Consider the following 17,644-nt stretch of genomic DNA (forward strand, 5'->3'; position numbering starts at 1 on the left):
GGGGGGGGGGGGGGGTCGATGTTTATGACGGCTGTGACTGACAGGGGGCAGGGGTCTAAAAAGCTGAAAAACGTATGACGTAATATTTGAATGGCCACTATACAAAGAGAAAGAAACGTTTTAGTATTCAGGGACCTGTGGCATTCGAAAATTCAGTGAGAAATTTAAAAAGAAAGGCATTTTGTCATCAATGTCCATTGAATTAATCGATATAATGCTAATTCTGGTTAGTATCAACAATCCTAAAAATCGCGGATCCCTACAACGAGAACAGAGACTCTGAAAAATTAGAGATATATCCCCAAAAATAAAATCTTTTTTCTCTATGTAAAAAAGGCTTTTTACAATAATTTGAATCTCTCCTAAACTTCGAGATGTTTAACGAAAACTTATTGAAAAGCAAAGTTGATTTGAACCGATTGATCATTTCGCTATCCAAAAGCCAATGAACGTCCACACGGAACGAGAATTCTGTTAAAAATGACCCCCAAATTTCAGTAATTGTTTAGTGAATTGACCTCTCACGATTTTTTCCCAAAACTAGTAAAAGAATGAACTCTAGTAAAAATCACAATTTTATTGTGAAATTTGTCCGTGAAATATGGACATTTTTCCCAAAATCATCGCATTTTTACTAGAAATATTAGAAAAAATTCATGACACGTTTACTAAAATTCAAGGCCAACTTCTACCAGATTTTTCTCCCCTTACACATGAAAAAGGCCCTTTGGTATTATTGGATTATAAATCCTTGTACTCCGACACCCTCGATCGCATAGACCAAAGTTTAAGCCAAAAATCCCCCCGATAGTGTAAGAAAATTAGGAAAGATTAGAAACATAACTGTGTCATTGGTTTAAATCGAAGTTAAGAGAGAAACGTGTAGTGAATATCTTGGAAAGTGAATGTGCTCAAATGGACCTTTTTCATGTGACCCATACTTTATGGGAGAAAACTTAATTCAAAATTTTACAGGCACAAGGGATTCGTCTCCCCTCGAGAGAGGAATGTCACGGTATCTACTATCTGTAACTTAAATTTTTGTCAGCGAAAAAGATCTCCAGGGAAATATTACCACATTGATTAGGTTCCGGGATATTCTGTAAATACTTATGATAAGGTGGAAATGACTTAGACTAGTTCTACACTTCGTTACTGTATTGACGACAAATAATTGTTGGATCAAGGATATTTGTTCTAATTGGGGAGTTTTCTGGTTTTTCAGGAAAGAATGAGATACTAGAATTTTTTATGGGAAATTCTCCAACAGTTTGCATTCATTAAAAAAAAACTTCAACTCTAAGTTTGATGAATTGTTAAATTGGAAGGATAAAAAGACAAATTCTTCCACAATTGCCAACGTTTTGGACGAACGAGGTGCTTTTCATCAGAGGATCCATTCATTCTTTTTAATCCATTATTGTTCAAGGATAAAGACCGAATAAATACATCAAAAGCAAAGAAATACATAGCACGAGTCATGAGGAGCACTGACAAGTGGTCGTTTACTGTCAGTTTTTGTTTTCCTTGGTGTATTTGAAAAGGACTCTTTGTGCGTCCGAAATGTCGTAATTACGAAATTATGAAAGAATATCTCTTGGGTCTTTCAATTTAATAATTGAGTAATCTTGAGTTTGTTTTTTATAATTCTCATGCCGAGAATATGAGGGTTGAGTGAAAGAAAAATGAGTTGTAGTTCTTAAAACTCTGCATTATTGATAACGGGAGTTTTGCATGAATTTTTCTTACAGCTGAATATGAAAATTGAATAGCAAATATTAGACATGTATTTGTGCACTGCGAAAAATAATGAAAAGTCAATAAGTCACAGGGGATGGGAACTGTCATAATGCAGATGTTCCTTCGATTGGCTGTAACTCCTTGATTTTTCATCATGATAAAAAAATGACAACACCTATCTAATATTTTTCATCCATTTTTTATATTTTACTATTTAATTTAATTTTAAAAAGTCACGTAATAATTCAACTGTGCATTTACTTAGACCAGTGATTCTAGCAGACAATGGGGATTACTTTCTGGGGAAGCATGGAATTTCCCACAGAAAAAGACTCCCAACATGTTCTTTTACCACCTATAATTACCGAAATGATTTCATAGTTAATTGATGAAAAGCGATTTTAAAAAATTTCAAATTGAAAATAATTGTGTTAATTACGAAATTATCTCGAGAATGAGTTATTTTAGAAACAGATGTCTAAACAACTTTGTCGCAGATCCCATAATTTCCTACGAAAAATGTCTTTGGAATCCAGAATATTTTCGAGGAAATGTCTATTTTCTTCTACCTGATTGAACAGTCCAAATATTCTTGACTCAAGAACTTGTGTATCGTGTTGGTCTGAAGGTTCTGATGGACCACTAACTTTTTTATGGTGACAGTTACCAGAAGTCTTCTGAGGGAATGAGGGGTGAAATCCTAACAAATATCTCTGAATCTATGGAAAACAGCAATTTCAAAAATAACTTGTTCTGTGGATTTCACTTCGTTCAGCAAAAATTTCGTCATATTCTTTAGATTTAGAGATATCTTTCAAAGAAGATTTACCATCAGTGACTCAGTTATAGAATTAGCTTACATTTAGCCGAAAATCTACGTGACCTTATGGATTCACTGCGATGAACTAAGTTGAATAGAAACTATGGACTGTATACTTTCTCTCAAACCAAAACCATCCATTCAACAAAACTTCTAAGTCATTGAAAACAATACAGTTCCATAATTGGGCCCAGTTTCCTAAAAGTTTCATGACTGAGTCACTGACTGTATTTCATTAAATAACATGTCCCTCCAGTACAGAAATTCAACGAAGAGTATGAGGAAAAACTACAACAGCTTTCTGGTACAAATAGGGAATTGTATTGATGATTTTCGTTTTTTTTATAAGTTATTATAAATAAAGAAACAAAAAAAAGCACTCATAGTAACTTACTTAATTAATTGATCATGTCCTTAACTTTTATAATTGATTTGACATAGATAATAGTGTTTTTGTCTCAATTGACAGTTTTATGGCTGTCTCATACGTGAGAAGTCTTCGAATTCTTACTTGACATCGTTGTATTGTTTCTTCGTAATTAAAATTTCTTGTCATTAGTTGGTGGTACCCTTCAGCATCGACAGAAATGAGTCGAGGTCGTACTCATCGTCGTACTGCTGTTGTTCCCAGAGTTCTGGCAGTATCTCCAACACTGTTTTGCTCAATCCAGGTACATTAGTGATTGATCGGGGTATACCCAGCTCACTGGCTTTTCTTTCTTTTCCATTGTCCAATGAAAATAAATCTAGTAACTGCAAAGATCGAATGAAAATTAGTTACTGGGTAAATTTATAAACATTAGTTTTAAAAGATTGTTTTCTGCCTCTAATAATTTGTTTTGAACGGTGCGAACTCTTTCTATGTATCGAAAACCATGCACACTGAGAGAAGGAACGATTTTTCAGAAGCGAAAAATTCTTGCCACAAGTTTATTTTCGGTTGGGACAAGAAAAACTTTGGAATTGGCCAAAAGAGGCAAATTTTTGTGACAAGAATGAGCAATCTTGCGAACAACTGATTCAGGTTTGTCGTAATGCATAATCGAACATCACAGGAATCTCCGTGTACTGTCGTACGCGGGACAGGGAGGGGGGTACAAATACGCATGCAGCTAGAATTTTCAAATAAATTGTAAAAAATGAATAATTTGTTGGAATGAAATAGTACATGTCGTCATTAGGCCGAAGAAAACTTTTCTGGCGAATATGAATTTGCTACAATCATATCAATCAGAAAATATTTTTCGTCATAACGGCTATAGACAGGGATTCACTGACGCGAAGTGCGGCCTTGCGGCCGGAATGCCAAGAAATTAATTTGAAAAATTGAAGTAAAAACCTGAATTTTTTCGTCCCAATTTTTTTTTCTTTAAGGTCAATTTCCTTAGATATCCAATTGTTCACGAAATATTTTTAGATCCACTTATCTCCACTCCGGATGCTTACAAAATTGGGAAAAATTGACAATGAGTACTTTTAATGAGTATGAAAGTACAGTTTTTTTAAGACCTATTTTCTTGAGATCTTGAAAAAAATAGGTGGTTGAATTGATAAAGAATCGGTCATCTTTGAGTATTGGATGACCGTAACAAAAAATGGAAAAGTGAAAGCCCTTGTTTTGCATAAAATTACCATTTTTCGAGAGCGAAATACGTATTCTAATATAGAATTGGGAACAGTTCATGCTAGAAATGACATTTTTTCCATGTGCAGTAAATTAAATTTCGTTGGAAATGAATCTATTTTTGCAATGAAAATTTTTCGCTGCAATTTTGCAAATTTAAACAAGTCTTGTTTGACAACCTGTTTTTCCTCTCAGCGTGCAGTGTTCGAAACATCTGAGAAACCCCCCGCGCTCGAATTGTCAAAAAATCCACCAACATCAAGAATCAAAAAGTACTCTCCACTAATTACCCTGATAAAACAGTCCGATTATTTCCAACTGGGTGATAAAAAATGAATCGGCGTTAATGTTTTTGTCTTTGCCCGTTAAATTCCGATTGACTGGTAGGTAGAGTTTGGAGTTTAAGAAAATTATGAGAATTAATGGGAGTAAGCCAAACTCCAAACTCTAAACTCTACCTACCAGCCAATCGGAATTTAACGGGCAAAGAGAGAAACATCATTAACGCCGATTCAGTTTTTATCACCCAGTCGGAAATAATCTGACTGTTTTACCAGGGTAAAGCCCCCTAATAATACTCTCTACTCACTTGTTCGGTTCCCATAGTCTCCAACGCCGCATTCTCCGTGGAAATGACTGTGTTAGCAGTATGCAGCTTGAACTTCTGAAGTCCCATGATCTTCTCCTCGACAGTAGCCCTGGTGATCAATCTATAAACATTGACCACCTTTTTCTGTCCAATCCTATGTGCCCTGTCCATAGCCTGCAGATCTTTCATCGGATTCCAGTCATGTTCCACGAAGATGACAGTATCTGCCCCTGTCAAATTCAACCCTAGCCCTCCCACCTGAGTAGTCAACAGTAGCACATCAATAGAGGGATCAGCATTGAACCTGGCGACGACAGCGTGTCTCTGTGTCGCCGGGACTCCCCCATCGAGCCTCAAATACGTGACAGAGGGCAGATGCACAGCTAGCAGATCCTTCTCCACAATGTCTAACATAGCCTTCAGCTGACAGAAAATCAGAGCCCTGTGCTGACTGACCAGCTGCTGCTGTGCCTGTCCATCCATCACAGGCTGTGCCTTCTGAAGCATCTGATTCTGCTGTCCAATGCCACAATCCAACAGCAACTGCTTCAACGCTGGCAACTTCGCTCCATGCTCAATCTCCCCTAAAGTCGTCTGCTGCTGCTTCATTTGCGCACAAATAGTCTGATAAAGCGGATGTCTCGGTCCCAAAACCAATTTAGGATGATTACACACGTTCCTGAGGTACCTCAATGCCTCGAACACCTGTCCCCTAGGTGGATTAGTCGTTGTTGAGCTTGGCGATGAGTTTGGAATCAGAGTAGCTGAGTTACGCATCTTGAAGTCTTCATAAAGACTCTTCTGTAGTGGTGAGAGATCGCAGTAATAATCCTGAGTGATTTTAGGGGGGAGATCCTTCAACACATCCTCTTTGTTTCGTCTCAGTAAGAATGGGAGAACCTGACGGTGAAGGGCCTCCATCGCTAGGGCTCCAGCCTCTTGCTCTTTGGGTCCAGCTTTGGGCTCTCGACAGGCCAGAATTGGCCGAGAATACCTCGCTGCAAATTGCTTTTCAGAACCGAGGAATCCTGGCATGAGGAAATCAAATAATGACCAGAGTTCTAGGACATCGTTTTGCACTGGGGTTCCTGACAGGATTAAACGATGATAGGCGTGAAGTTTTTTTGCAGCTTTCGCACTCTTGGTTTTTCCATTCTTTATAATGTGTCCCTCGTCGAGGACACAGTAATTCCACTGGACATTCTCGAAGAATTCGATGTCCTTCCGGACAATATCGTAACTTGCTATGACTAGGCGGTAATGGGAGACTCGAGGTCTGAGTTTTTCTCGTTCTGGCGGGGATCCCCCGTATTGAATGACCGAGAGATCCTCGGCTTGAAAGAATTTCTCAGCTTCGTACACCCAGTGGCCGGTTAGAGTCGGTGGGCAGACGACGAGGCTTGGTGGAGCCTGAGTATTCCTGTGATGATCCAGAGCCAGGATGCAGAGTGTTTGCAACGTTTTACCAAGTCCCATGTCGTCACAAAGAACCCCATGCAACCTGTACCGATTCAAAAAGTCCAGCCAGTTCAACCCCTGCTGTTGATAAGATCTCAACTCAGCTGCCACTGGAATCGTCAGCTGAGTGTCAGGTATGCTCCTAGGATTCAACAACTGCTCCAAGAACTTTCTCTCCTGCGCCTTCTCCTCCACAAGATTCGGGGGATCAGAAATAGCCCCTGGATCCAGTGGCAGTAGCTGAACCAATGTTGCGAATGTTGCATTGCAGGCCAATCTGACCGCGTAATTCTGATCAGACATTCTACCGAGCAATGGTACCATGAACAACACAGCGTACGGCACAACATTGACCCCAAGACTATCAACGATACAGGTGAGTGCCTCAGCAGCTCCCTGCCTCCGAACATCAACCTCATTCGGTGCTGCTAAAACATGAGTACTGGCTTCAGCATTACGTGCCTCCAGCAGAGGAACAACCAACTTGACAACGAAATCCATTGTTTTCTCAGTATCCAACACAGCCAATGTCGCGATGCACCTAGCAGCCATGTGCCTCACCCCTTTATACTCGTGCTCCAATAGACTACACAATCTCGGCAGACAGTCTAAAACTGGTGATAGTAACGACTTATCAAGACTAGGTGAAACAATCTCCAAGACTTGGAGTCCAAATATGAGATTGTTGACTCGTTCCCTCTGCACCTCACTCCCCTCATTATCAACCTTGATCTCATTTTTCTTCTGATTCTTCACCACCATGATGTCCCAAAGGTGAGGCAGCCTCGAGGGCAATGTCGCCCCAATTAAACCAGCTATCGCTGTCAGAGCTAATGTCGCCCCTCTTCGCCTAGTTCTGGAGGCCTTGGCCTCTGGCTCCTCGTACGCAAGAAGCTCCTCCAGAGGGATATCTGTAGCTGGAGGCCTCCCAGGTCCCCTCCCCCCTCCAGATCCTCCCACGCCAGTGCCACGACTATAGGTCACCCTCTCCGCCTGTCTCTGACGATTATTAAGGGTCAAAATACCATCGAATGGATCAGTCTCTTTATCAGTCACTCTAGGTGTAAACTCAGTATCCGAGCACAAGAATGTACAGAGATTCGTGGTTATCTTTGCATTTGGTGATGGTGTGCGCTCGGCGCAGAGATCGACGAGGTGTGACAAATGTTTGGCAGCCAGTTTCTGTAGATCTTCGTCCTCTTCGCGTTTGATAGCTTCCATCAGTGGTTTGACTAAAGGATTCAGAGGTCTGGGTGGTTCTGGAAGGCAATGGAGCATTGTTGCAGCCCCTGCCAGAGCAGCCATCGCCATTGTATTGAGATTCTGCTGCTGGGCAGCTGTATTGGTAGCTCCAACTTCGAGTGCTCTCCTTCGCTCTTCAAGTTCAGTTATCAATTTTGGCTTGAGTTTGTTGGGAGTTGGGATGCCAGTGGCTGAGATTACTTGAAGTGTACCCACTGGCTTGCCAGCTAACGTCGCAATTTGGTCTAATGTCAGAACACTGGAGCCAGAGTTATCAATATCCACTGGTAGAGAGAGTTTGTAATGTTTCAACGTTGCGACGTAATCCTTACTTTCGTGGAGAAGCCTGGTGAATGCTCCAGCGATTTCGTCATAGTAGACGCATTCGTTTAAACACCCCAGGAGTTTATCCCTCAGGATGTCTGGGATCGATGGGGGATGGGGATGTTCTAGTGATGCCCAGTGGGCGATCGTCAGTCCAACTACTGCTCTCTGGAGGGCTGAGCGTGAGGCCAGGTGAACTAGTAGTACACGAGCGTAACATAATGCTGGACTAGGGATGTCTGGAGTATATACAACCCCTGGGGCAGGTTGAACTACGTATTTCGAGAGGAGACCCAGCATTCTCGACGCCATTATCCTGGCCCTCACAGTGTTCGATAGTCTGACGTTCTGGGGAACTGTTTCAATACCACCGATGTAAACTTTCAATTCCGAGGTGGACTTGCCACTGATGCTGAGAGAGGAGCTACTTGAGTCCGATTGTCCGTCTCCATTAGTGTGTTTGGGAAGGGATTTGGGGGGACTTGTCGTGAGGATGGGGTTGAGGAGACTAGGGTTAAAAGGCGCGTAGTCTGGCTGCATGGCTAGACACAGCCAAGTACTTACTAAAGGACAAGCTGCATGCAGAAGTAATTCTAGATCACTTCTAACGACTAGGTTCTCCCAGACGTTCTCAGCTACTTCTTGGATGGCTGCCACATGCTCGATCAAGACTCGTTGGAACACGTGACGAAGGGCTTCCTGGAGGACGATACCACCTTCCTCACCCCATCTTTCTTTTCGATTCTCGAAGTGATCTGCGTCCTCTCCGGTGAGTGTTTGAAGGGTTTGGAGAGTGGCTTTTCGTACGCTCGAGCTGGAATGACTCAGAAAAGGCCAGAGTCTGGGGAGAACTTTGGAGAGAGGTTGAGGGGATAGGCAGGCGCGTGCTGCAGGGAGGGATAGAATTGCTGCGAGGAGACCCATGAAGCTGTTGGAGGCAGCTGCAAGGTCGTCCTGCTCTCGGAGGAGTTCCCAAAGTCGTGCCACGACTGCTTGTAGCTCTTCATGTTTGAGTAATCTTGGCAGGGATGGGGCTACTGGGATGAGAGCACTAGCTGCAGCAGCTCCGACGTCGTCCACAGGGTCTGCCAGACCCCTCATGACAGCGGGAAATGCCTGAGGGAGCAGCTGATCGAGTAAGTCGTCTCTAACTGCTAGGAGGTATTTTAGGGCTAGGAGAGATCCGTGTCGGGCTTCCCACTCGTCATTCTTCAAGAGTGTTAACATGAACTTGAGAATCCCCATGATACCTTTGTCCTCGGTGGGGGGCATCAGACGGACGAGAGAACCCAGGGCCTGGGCACAGGTCTCTCTGACCGGAGCTACCACCTGATCCGACACGAAATCACCGAATCTGTCGAGACCGAGGACGCAGAGGAGCCTCAGTGCTGCGTCCACTACCCATCTTTGGTGACTCTTCTCCATCTCTTCTTTAGTTTGATCTCGAGACTTACCCGCTCCCTTTCCGTGAATTCTAACCAGCTCTCGTAATGCTGTTGCTGCGCCGTGACGAATCTCCCATTTTTGACTGAAGAGGTCCTGGCAGAGCGTCTCGCTGAATACCTGGAGTATAATGAATTTTTTTCTAGATTGAAATTATAATTTTGGAACATTTAAATTTGAGCGTTTACAAAGCTTCTATTCCGAAGCAAAAACAGATTTCTCGGATAGCAAAGAGCCCACGGCTCTTAATTAATGGGTATCTGCATGATTTTTGTATTCTTCCATTAAATTTAACCCTTAAGTGGTGCGTAATGAGGCAATCCCCGCCGTTTTTTGATTTTTTCTTTTCACACAAGAACTTCGTGTATAAAAAATCCATAAAAATTTGTATTCTTACGTTCAAATATATGGGACACATTACCATCTTTTTTCGGTTCTAGACTTGCATCAATGAATTATTAAAACCTGAAAATTCGAGTCGCTGAAAATCCCCATGTTCAACCTCAGAATTTCATAATTTTGCACTTTTTTACATCGAGTTCTTGGATTACCTGACAATTATTTCATTCCATACCCCCATTTCCTATTCATTGAAACTTCAAAATTTCCTTTGATCGTGGAATAATTTTTTTTTGTTCAACTTTTTTTCTTCGAAATCGTAAAATACACGGGGCGGGGATTCTCTTACCGTGCGACCAACTAAGTTCGGTGGAGAGCTGCGACCACTTAAGGATTAACATAATCAAAAATACAAAACACTTTTTTCATCGGAAATTTTCTAAATTGAAAAAAAAAATGGTCATTTTTCTCCCTTGATTTGAGCGGGGTTTCTGCTTTGCCCTTAATTTAATAATTACTCCGAAAAATTCAAAAAATTCACGATTGAAATCAAGTTTCAAAAATTATTCGCTCGTATGGCGCAGAGCCAAAAGAGAGGCACCCATATTTTAATAGAACTAAATATATGGCATCATTGCAGATATTTTGAAGAAAAAATTGAAATCACTCCAGTAATTTTTGAGAAGTTGAACAAAATTGTTTCACATATCAAGGTAAATATCTCCAAAACGACTGGTCTGATTTCGCCCATGAAAAATTTCAAAATTTATTTTTTAATCGATTCAGGTTAAAAACATCATTTCTCCATGTTTCATGACAGTTCTAGACATTTCCACCCAGAATTACGAAATTGGGAAAAATCACGCGCACAAAACCTCCATTCGGAAGGAGAAACAAAAACAAAATATTTTTAAAATCGATTTCTCATGGTCTCTTCATGTTATGACATTAACAACAAATAAGGAAACAAGCTGTTAATAAAAATGTTTTTGTAATGAATCAAAATTGTAAATAAATTGCCATGATGATTTCCTCCAATCTGCTCTTGACCAATCAGAGTGCAGTATTCGGAGTCACATCACACGTTTCACACCAATAATTTCCATGTAGCCTATCTATTGTTGTTGTCCCTCCTTTTGATAGATATATCCCACGTTTCGGTGAAAAATGTCACGTTTAACATTTTTCAGATAATTTTTCAGTGTTAACGTTTGCAGGAAAATGCCACGTACTGCGTACTCGGGATTTTTAGCCTGCAAAGCTCGACACCTTCATTGGTTTACAACAAAGCTTTCAGGAAATATCCGATAATTGTGGAAGTCTCGGGGTATTACAACTGAGAAATCGATTTTCGATTTTGTTTTTGTTTTTTATTTATTTATTTGTCGGCTCTGCGAAAAGAAAATAAAAAACAAGCGAATCATTTCAAAATATGATATCGATCGAAAACTTTCTGAATTTTTCGAAAAAATAATGCAATTATATTTCAAAATAGGGAACAGGCTCTACTCAACGTTGGAAGTTTTATCTTTTGTTTTTCACTTTGAAGTTGAGGTGAAGGCGAAAAATGATCATTTTTCTTTAAGACCAATATGGCGGGGTCCGAAAAAACAAAGAATTGAATGGAACTTTTTCAGCATATTATTTAACCGATTGAAAAACCAGATGCGCAATATCAAGAACCTCATGTACACAATAACAATGGAAAACAATTCTAAAATTGCTACTTATACACGCGGTTGAATGCAACAGGATAAGTTGAGCATTTTTCCCACGTTATCCCTCGAGAAATATCAGGAAAAGCGCTAAATTGTCGATACCCCATTCAACTGCAAGTATAAATGGCAACTTTAGAAATTATTTCCATTGTTATTGTGTACATTCGTGAAATTTTGCACACGATTCTTAAGGCTATTCAAATATCTGTTACAGATTGATACAAACCACATTATAGATTCAACCATTTTGAATAATCAAACTTGTCACTTAAATTGCGTCAGAAAAATAAATTTAAAAAACATGAATATACAGGGTCATTCAAATTAAATTTTGTACAGAATTATTATTTTCTTGGTACAAGTAAGACTATTAGTGGAAGATATTAAGATATTCAGTGGAAAATTTTCAATACTGTATACCGATATTGGTACAGTCCCTCTTTCAGTAACGTCTAGTCATTTTGACCCCTAACAGATTTCGTGGAATTTTAATTCCATCTCTAGCCCAGATTTCACGTGTGATTGTGCCCTAATTGTTCATTAAATTCCCATGATTGCACGTATAAGAAAATTAAATAGAAGAACTTGACGCTTTCCCTAAGAAATTCGATTGAATTTTAATCGGGAACCCATCAAAATTCTATTGAAAATTCATTAATTTTTTTGCTCCGATTGCTCTTGGAAATTATGCAACTTTGTTATACGATCCTTTGATAGAAAAAAAGTCACTAGATTTTTATTTTTCTACATGAATCATTCGTTTGAACATTTTTACACGGAAATCCTTGGACATTAAATTTTCCAGTTTTTTCGACGGTACTTTTTTTCTCCTTACAAAATCGAAGAGAAAAGATTGAGAAAATTTATGCCCAAGTTGCATAATTTTCAATAGAAGTCAGCGCAAAAAACTAATAGCATTTGTCAATGTAATTCTAATAAAACTCCAATACAATTCTTATCGAGTCCTGCTAGAATTTCTTGGAGAAGCAACTAGGTTTTTCTATTAATTTGTTTCCTAGTTGGGCAATAATATTTAACGATACAAGTGCTTAAATTTTGTTCGTGACGAGTGTGGAGTTTACTACGTAAGCCAAGGCCTGTAATTACGCTCATAAAGAACGAAATTTCCGTACGACTGACGTTATTCACTTTGAAATATTACGTGGGACGAATAGTGTTGAACACCAGAAAGTAATGTAAGAATTGACGATTATAAAAATACCATGGAATATTGGAACTGTCGACTGGACTGATCCTACGTACCTCCAGTGGCCAGTCCATGGCAGTTTCGGGCCAGCAGCCAGTGCCATCAGGCACAGCCCCAGCAGACACTGCTTCACACGCTTTTCCCTCGACATTCGTGGACGATTCAATGGGCATTGGATCCTCCACTTTAATTTTCTTTCTCATCGATTCATTTGTTTCTTGTTCATCAGGCTCTCTTGATCGTTGCTTCGACATTGATTGTCTAGCTTTGCGTCTCGCTCTGTTCATCTCACGTCTGCTGAGGCCTCCAGGTTCACTCAGGGTCTCGTCAATGGACATTTTGGAGGTTTGGGGGGGTTGAGGGGGAATGGTGAGATCCTCAGGGGTGAAAAGGTCTGAGGGATCTACTCCCATCAGTCTTGGATGGAGACCAAGCTTGGCAGCTAGGACCTGACTACTCTGGCCTTGCAAAGGGTTCTGTTCGCCCTCAGCTATCACAAGGTCATATTCACTGCCCTCAGAACCTGTCAAGTGGGAACTTATTGCCAGGACTTGAACCATGTCGAAACCCTGGAGGGTCAAATGATTCTTGTGGAGGTCCTTTTGACGTTTTCCATTGGTTGTTTCATCTAGGGGCTTCCTCTCAATTGGCTCTGGGTCCCAAACAGGGACTTGAGCCAGGATCGCCTGGATAGCCTGAGCAGCTGACACTCGTGTGTCCCATTGCGGCGATTTCAGGAGGGCTGAGACTCTACCGAGCAGGTGGTGAAGCTCGTGTGGGTGCAGGCGCTGGACTTCTCCCAACTGCTGCGCAGCTGCTCGTTTTGTTACCGGGTTCGTGCCAGTTTCCAATAATATAAACAGTCGGTCGAGCCTGGCAAATACAAGTGGTGGGAATGAGTCGATAAAGCTCGGGGATGTGTAAATATAAATATTTATGTAGATGATGAAATACTTTTGGGAATAATATTTTTACCTTGAAGCCATGATTCTTGCCTATGTTGTGACAATTTTGGAAAATCCTGGAACAAAGGAAACATTATTCTATTATCAGTTGGAGAAGCTTTTGGGCATATTGATTTTATTTTAGTCTATGAAATAAAATAGCTCGGAGTTGCCGAATTTAACGATTTTCATGTCATTTTTCAGCCTTCAAAACGACATTGAATTCTTCTCATTTACATTTTAGATTTAGGAGACAGTCTGCGAAATATTTTAGAGAGATGTCGATTCTGTTATTCATTTCCGCGACTTTTCAGTTCCATGAATTAAGATCAGGATAGTGGAAAAGTAATGGTTTTTATTGGCAGATGCCATTTTATTTTTAATGTTGTTTTCAATTTGGTACATGTTTGGTTTCAAGAGTCGGAGAGAGCTTGATTAACCCCAGACGGACAGGGCCCTTTCGTTTAAAAGCGTCGTGTGCGCTCGATACAACTAGCGTGTCATGACTTTTAATCAACGGAAAATTATGAAATCGATAGGAGAGAGTGGGGCAAAAGGAAACAGTCGAAAAACGACTGTTTGACGCAATGCAAGCAACAAATTTTTATTTTTTTTTTTTTCATCAACTTTTGTTTATTAACTGTTTGTTATTCTAGGGAGTAATAGTGAGAATCATAATTTTCCATTCAGTAAAATGGAAAATTATTGATAAGTTTTGACGGGAGAAGATTTTGTCAATGGATTAATTGAAAAGAAAATGAAACAGCAAAATCCAAAGTCCAGAGCAAGACCCAGGTGGAGACCCAGAAGGGGAAAAAGCAAAGTGTGATGCTAAATTTCAATGGAATGACAAAAGAAAAGTGTAATCGCTCTAATCTAATCAACTGAATTATAAGACCAATAAAAAAATTATTATCCTCATCTGTACTCTCAATAATAAAAAAAGTTGATAAACAAAAGTTGAAAAAAAAATTTGTTTGCTTACATTGCTTCAAATGGTCGTTTTTCGGCTATTTCATTTTGCCCCTTTCTCCCCTATGTAATTGAAACTGCAGTATTTATTTTCTCATTGTTATTTGTTCTGTTAGCTTACTGTTCATACTTTTGGAAATAATCAATTTGGAAGAGAGTCATTCACATTTTCATGGGTCGCTACACGTTAGGAGTCGTGATTTGGCAATAAATTGGGTATTATCCAAAATGATTTCGAGAGATTTTGGAGTAAATGAGGACAACAGTAATCTAATAATCATTTTGTGGCGATTGCTAATTATTTTAGCTGCATCAGGCTCATGACTCGATTAATGTTTCGACCCGTTAAAAATTTAACTAGTTATATATGAAGACATCGCTAATAGCGTGAAAGCAAATGCAAACATACTCTCCTACCCTACCACAAAAACTTTGCCAAATGGCAATTACATAAACGTTGTTTTCATTTTCTTCAATATCCCTTAGAATCATTTTGATACTCAACAACAATGGACATAAATTGGGTACTGTTACTCTTTTGCGCTATACCTCATGATCTTAATTCACAGATCTTTAGAGATATTCATATTTTTAGTGAAAATATTTTTGTAAATCAAAAGAAATCAGTACTGAAGAGCTAATCGTGAAAATTAGTGATTTTCGTGACTAATACTCTCCTACCCTACCACAAAAACTTTGCCAAATGGCAATTACATAAACGTTGTTTTCATTTTCTTCAATATCCCTTAGAATCATTTTGATACTCAACAACAATGGAGATAAATTGGGTACTGTTACTCTTTTGCGCTATACCTCATGATCTTAATTCACAGATCTTCAGAGATATTCATATTTTTAGTGAAAATATTTTTGTAAATCAAAAGAAATCAGTACTGAAGAGCTAATCGTGAAAATTAGTGATTTTCCTCTAGGATCAAAGACATTCATACACAACTGAACCTCTATTATGTTGACTTGGAAAAGAGCAAGGCAACAGAGATCGTCTTTCATCTCCAATAACTCGAGATTGCCAGAATGAAATTCGACGATCAGTATGACGCCGTTTCCTCCCTCTCTGAATCATTTCAACACTACTCTTTGCAGAATATTTCTGAATCCAAAGATACAAATTTTTTTGTCAAAGTTATTGCTCATTTTCTTCATCAAAAATTTTCTGTTCATTCAAAAAAAAGATACCTTCTTTAAACAATTTTAAAGTTCCTAAAATAGGATTTTAAGTCTGAAATTATTAAGTTGAGAGTTTTGAAAGTCTCAATTTGAAACTTTGAGATCTCAATGTGAGACTTTCAAAGTCTAAAATTGAAACTTTGGAACGTTTCCATTCACTGAGAAAAAAAAATATTTTTCCCAAAAATTCATTTACTTGAGAGAAGTATTTATTTTTTCAGTACCGTATTTCTCCAGTCGAGTCATTCCCAGGCAATTCTCATTAGGTTTCAATTATGACAATGTTATTGCTCTAGAAGATGATCGTGTTAGTTATGACCTTGAGTGAAGTCCCTCAATAATTCTAAACATTAAAAAATTAATAGAAATTCTTCCCTCTAGAAAATAAGAAATGTTTGAGACTTTCCTAGACTCAAGTTGATAATTTCGAATGCCTCAAGTTAAGATTTTGGAAGTCAACTTGAACTCTCGATTTGAGACTGTTAAAAGTCTTAACTCAAAACTTGAAAATCTCTATTTGAGATCATAAGTCTCAAAATAAAGCTTGTTTTTTTGGTAATCCTAGATTCCTTTTCCCTTCATTTTCCAATTTCTCTCCTAAAACGAAAGAAATGAAAAAATTCTCTCTATAAACAATGCGAACCTCCTACTTCACATCGAATATAGCATAAAATTTCCCTGGCTTTCCAATAACTAGACACTCTCATCATTCGAAACACCTCACCACAATTACATCGACGTGAAAAAAATTTATATCTAAAATTCCATGTAACTGTAAACCCCACAACCCAAACATTCATGTGTATATATCATTTTCTCATCGATATCGCAGGTAGTGGGGAGTGAATTCGATCGTGACGCTATGAGTGAACTCCCCAGGAAAAGTGAAAGGTTGAAAAAATGAGCTCAAATATTCTTCCCAGCTGAACCATCATGAATGATCACCTGCTTTCCCATCAAATTCAATGAAAATAATTTTTTCTCGTCAATGCATGACAATATGGAGGATACAAACAAGAATAAGACGCGTTTGATTCACCCCAACGCCAAGAGCATTCGATTAGAGAATAAAAATAAATGCACTGTCCCACCTGTGTTATAATCTGTGGCTGTCGGTGAATTATCAATTTTATGTGGATCAGCTGACCCTCATTGCTGTTTCCCACTCAATTGGACCACTGTTAGTCACATCACGATAATGTAATGGCTTGATAATACATTCGTACGTATGTAATTGGCAATTTTTCGGAGAGAAAGGCATGTTACAAGCATCAAATTTATACTGACAGCCATATTGCTGGTGAACCTCAGTTTTGTCCCTCGATTATGACCGGATTGGCCAATTCAACGGACAATGGGGGGAGGCTCGACCAATCCAAGTGAACTTCGTAGGGATGCTAAATTCTTAAGAGAGGTTTACAATAAACTTCATCGATTTTATGAAAACTCATGATAGAAATGTGACATCTGTCGAGGACTTTGTTGATTGTGAATTTTCGTGAGAATTACGAATTTTGGGAGGAAATGTCAAAGAACATTTTTTGTAGGGAATTGAATTTTCTACGTGAGTGGTCTTATGATATTTTCTTCTAGAGGCACTTATTGTGGAGATAATTTAGTGTTTATGAAGACCTGCAAAATCAATAATGCAGTAAATTTTAGAAACTCAATTCTTTAGAAGATCTCTTCTGTCATTTTCTGCTGTTGAGATGATTCACCATTCAAAAGATGTGAAAAATTCAGTACTGCAGTGAATCGTAATAAATTTTATATTTCCTATAGTCGTAGATTTATCTGGGAAAAGAGTAATTTTTGGTGAATAGGGGAGGATGGCGTGAAATGGACACTTTTGAATTTTTTACAAATATTCATATCTCAAAAACAGATTTCCCAATTGAGCTCAGTCTAAGCTCATCACAAAGAGAATTGTTGTTCTTTCTATTGAAAAATAAAATTATTCCATTCCATGAACCATTCAACACGTCGTGGACATTTCAAAAAAAGTTAAGAGTGTCCATTTTACCTCACCCTCCCCT

At 39.1% G+C, this 17,644-nt stretch overlaps 1 protein-coding gene across 1 annotated transcript; it reads right to left on the minus strand.

The window, feature by feature from the left end:
• Positions 1-2,858: 2,858 nt before the first annotated feature.
• Positions 2,859-16,883, minus strand: LOC107035478 (TATA-binding protein-associated factor 172). Its single transcript, XM_015252899.1, has 5 exons — positions 16,700-16,883; positions 13,480-13,525; positions 12,561-13,377; positions 4,774-9,360; positions 2,859-3,313 (listed from the first exon to the last, which is right to left on the minus strand). Exons 2-5 carry the CDS (start codon positions 13,488-13,490, stop codon positions 3,116-3,118), a joined length of 5,613 nt encoding a protein of 1,870 aa, XP_015108385.1. The 5' UTR covers positions 13,491-13,525; positions 16,700-16,883; the 3' UTR covers positions 2,859-3,115.
• Between the last annotated feature and the right edge of the window lie 761 nt (positions 16,884-17,644).

Source organism: Diachasma alloeum, unplaced genomic scaffold (genome assembly GCF_001412515.2).
Source record: "Diachasma alloeum isolate Michigan unplaced genomic scaffold, Dall2.0 Dall_scaffold_00198, whole genome shotgun sequence".
In the NCBI taxonomy this organism is placed as follows: Eukaryota; Metazoa; Arthropoda; class Insecta; order Hymenoptera; family Braconidae; genus Diachasma; species Diachasma alloeum.

What these genes read in the sequence shown, in the direction of transcription:
- LOC107035478 (XM_015252899.1), bottom strand. An exon ending in CCATGGACTGGCCACTGGAG is followed by an intron (nt 9,361 to 12,560) that starts GTACGTAGGATC and finishes ATTATACTCCAG; the next exon opens with GTATTCAGCGAGACGCTCTG. An exon ending in AGACTATGGGAACCGAACAA is followed by an intron (nt 3,314 to 4,773) that starts GTGAGTAGAGAG and finishes CGATCTTTGCAG; the next exon opens with TTACTAGATTTATTTTCATT.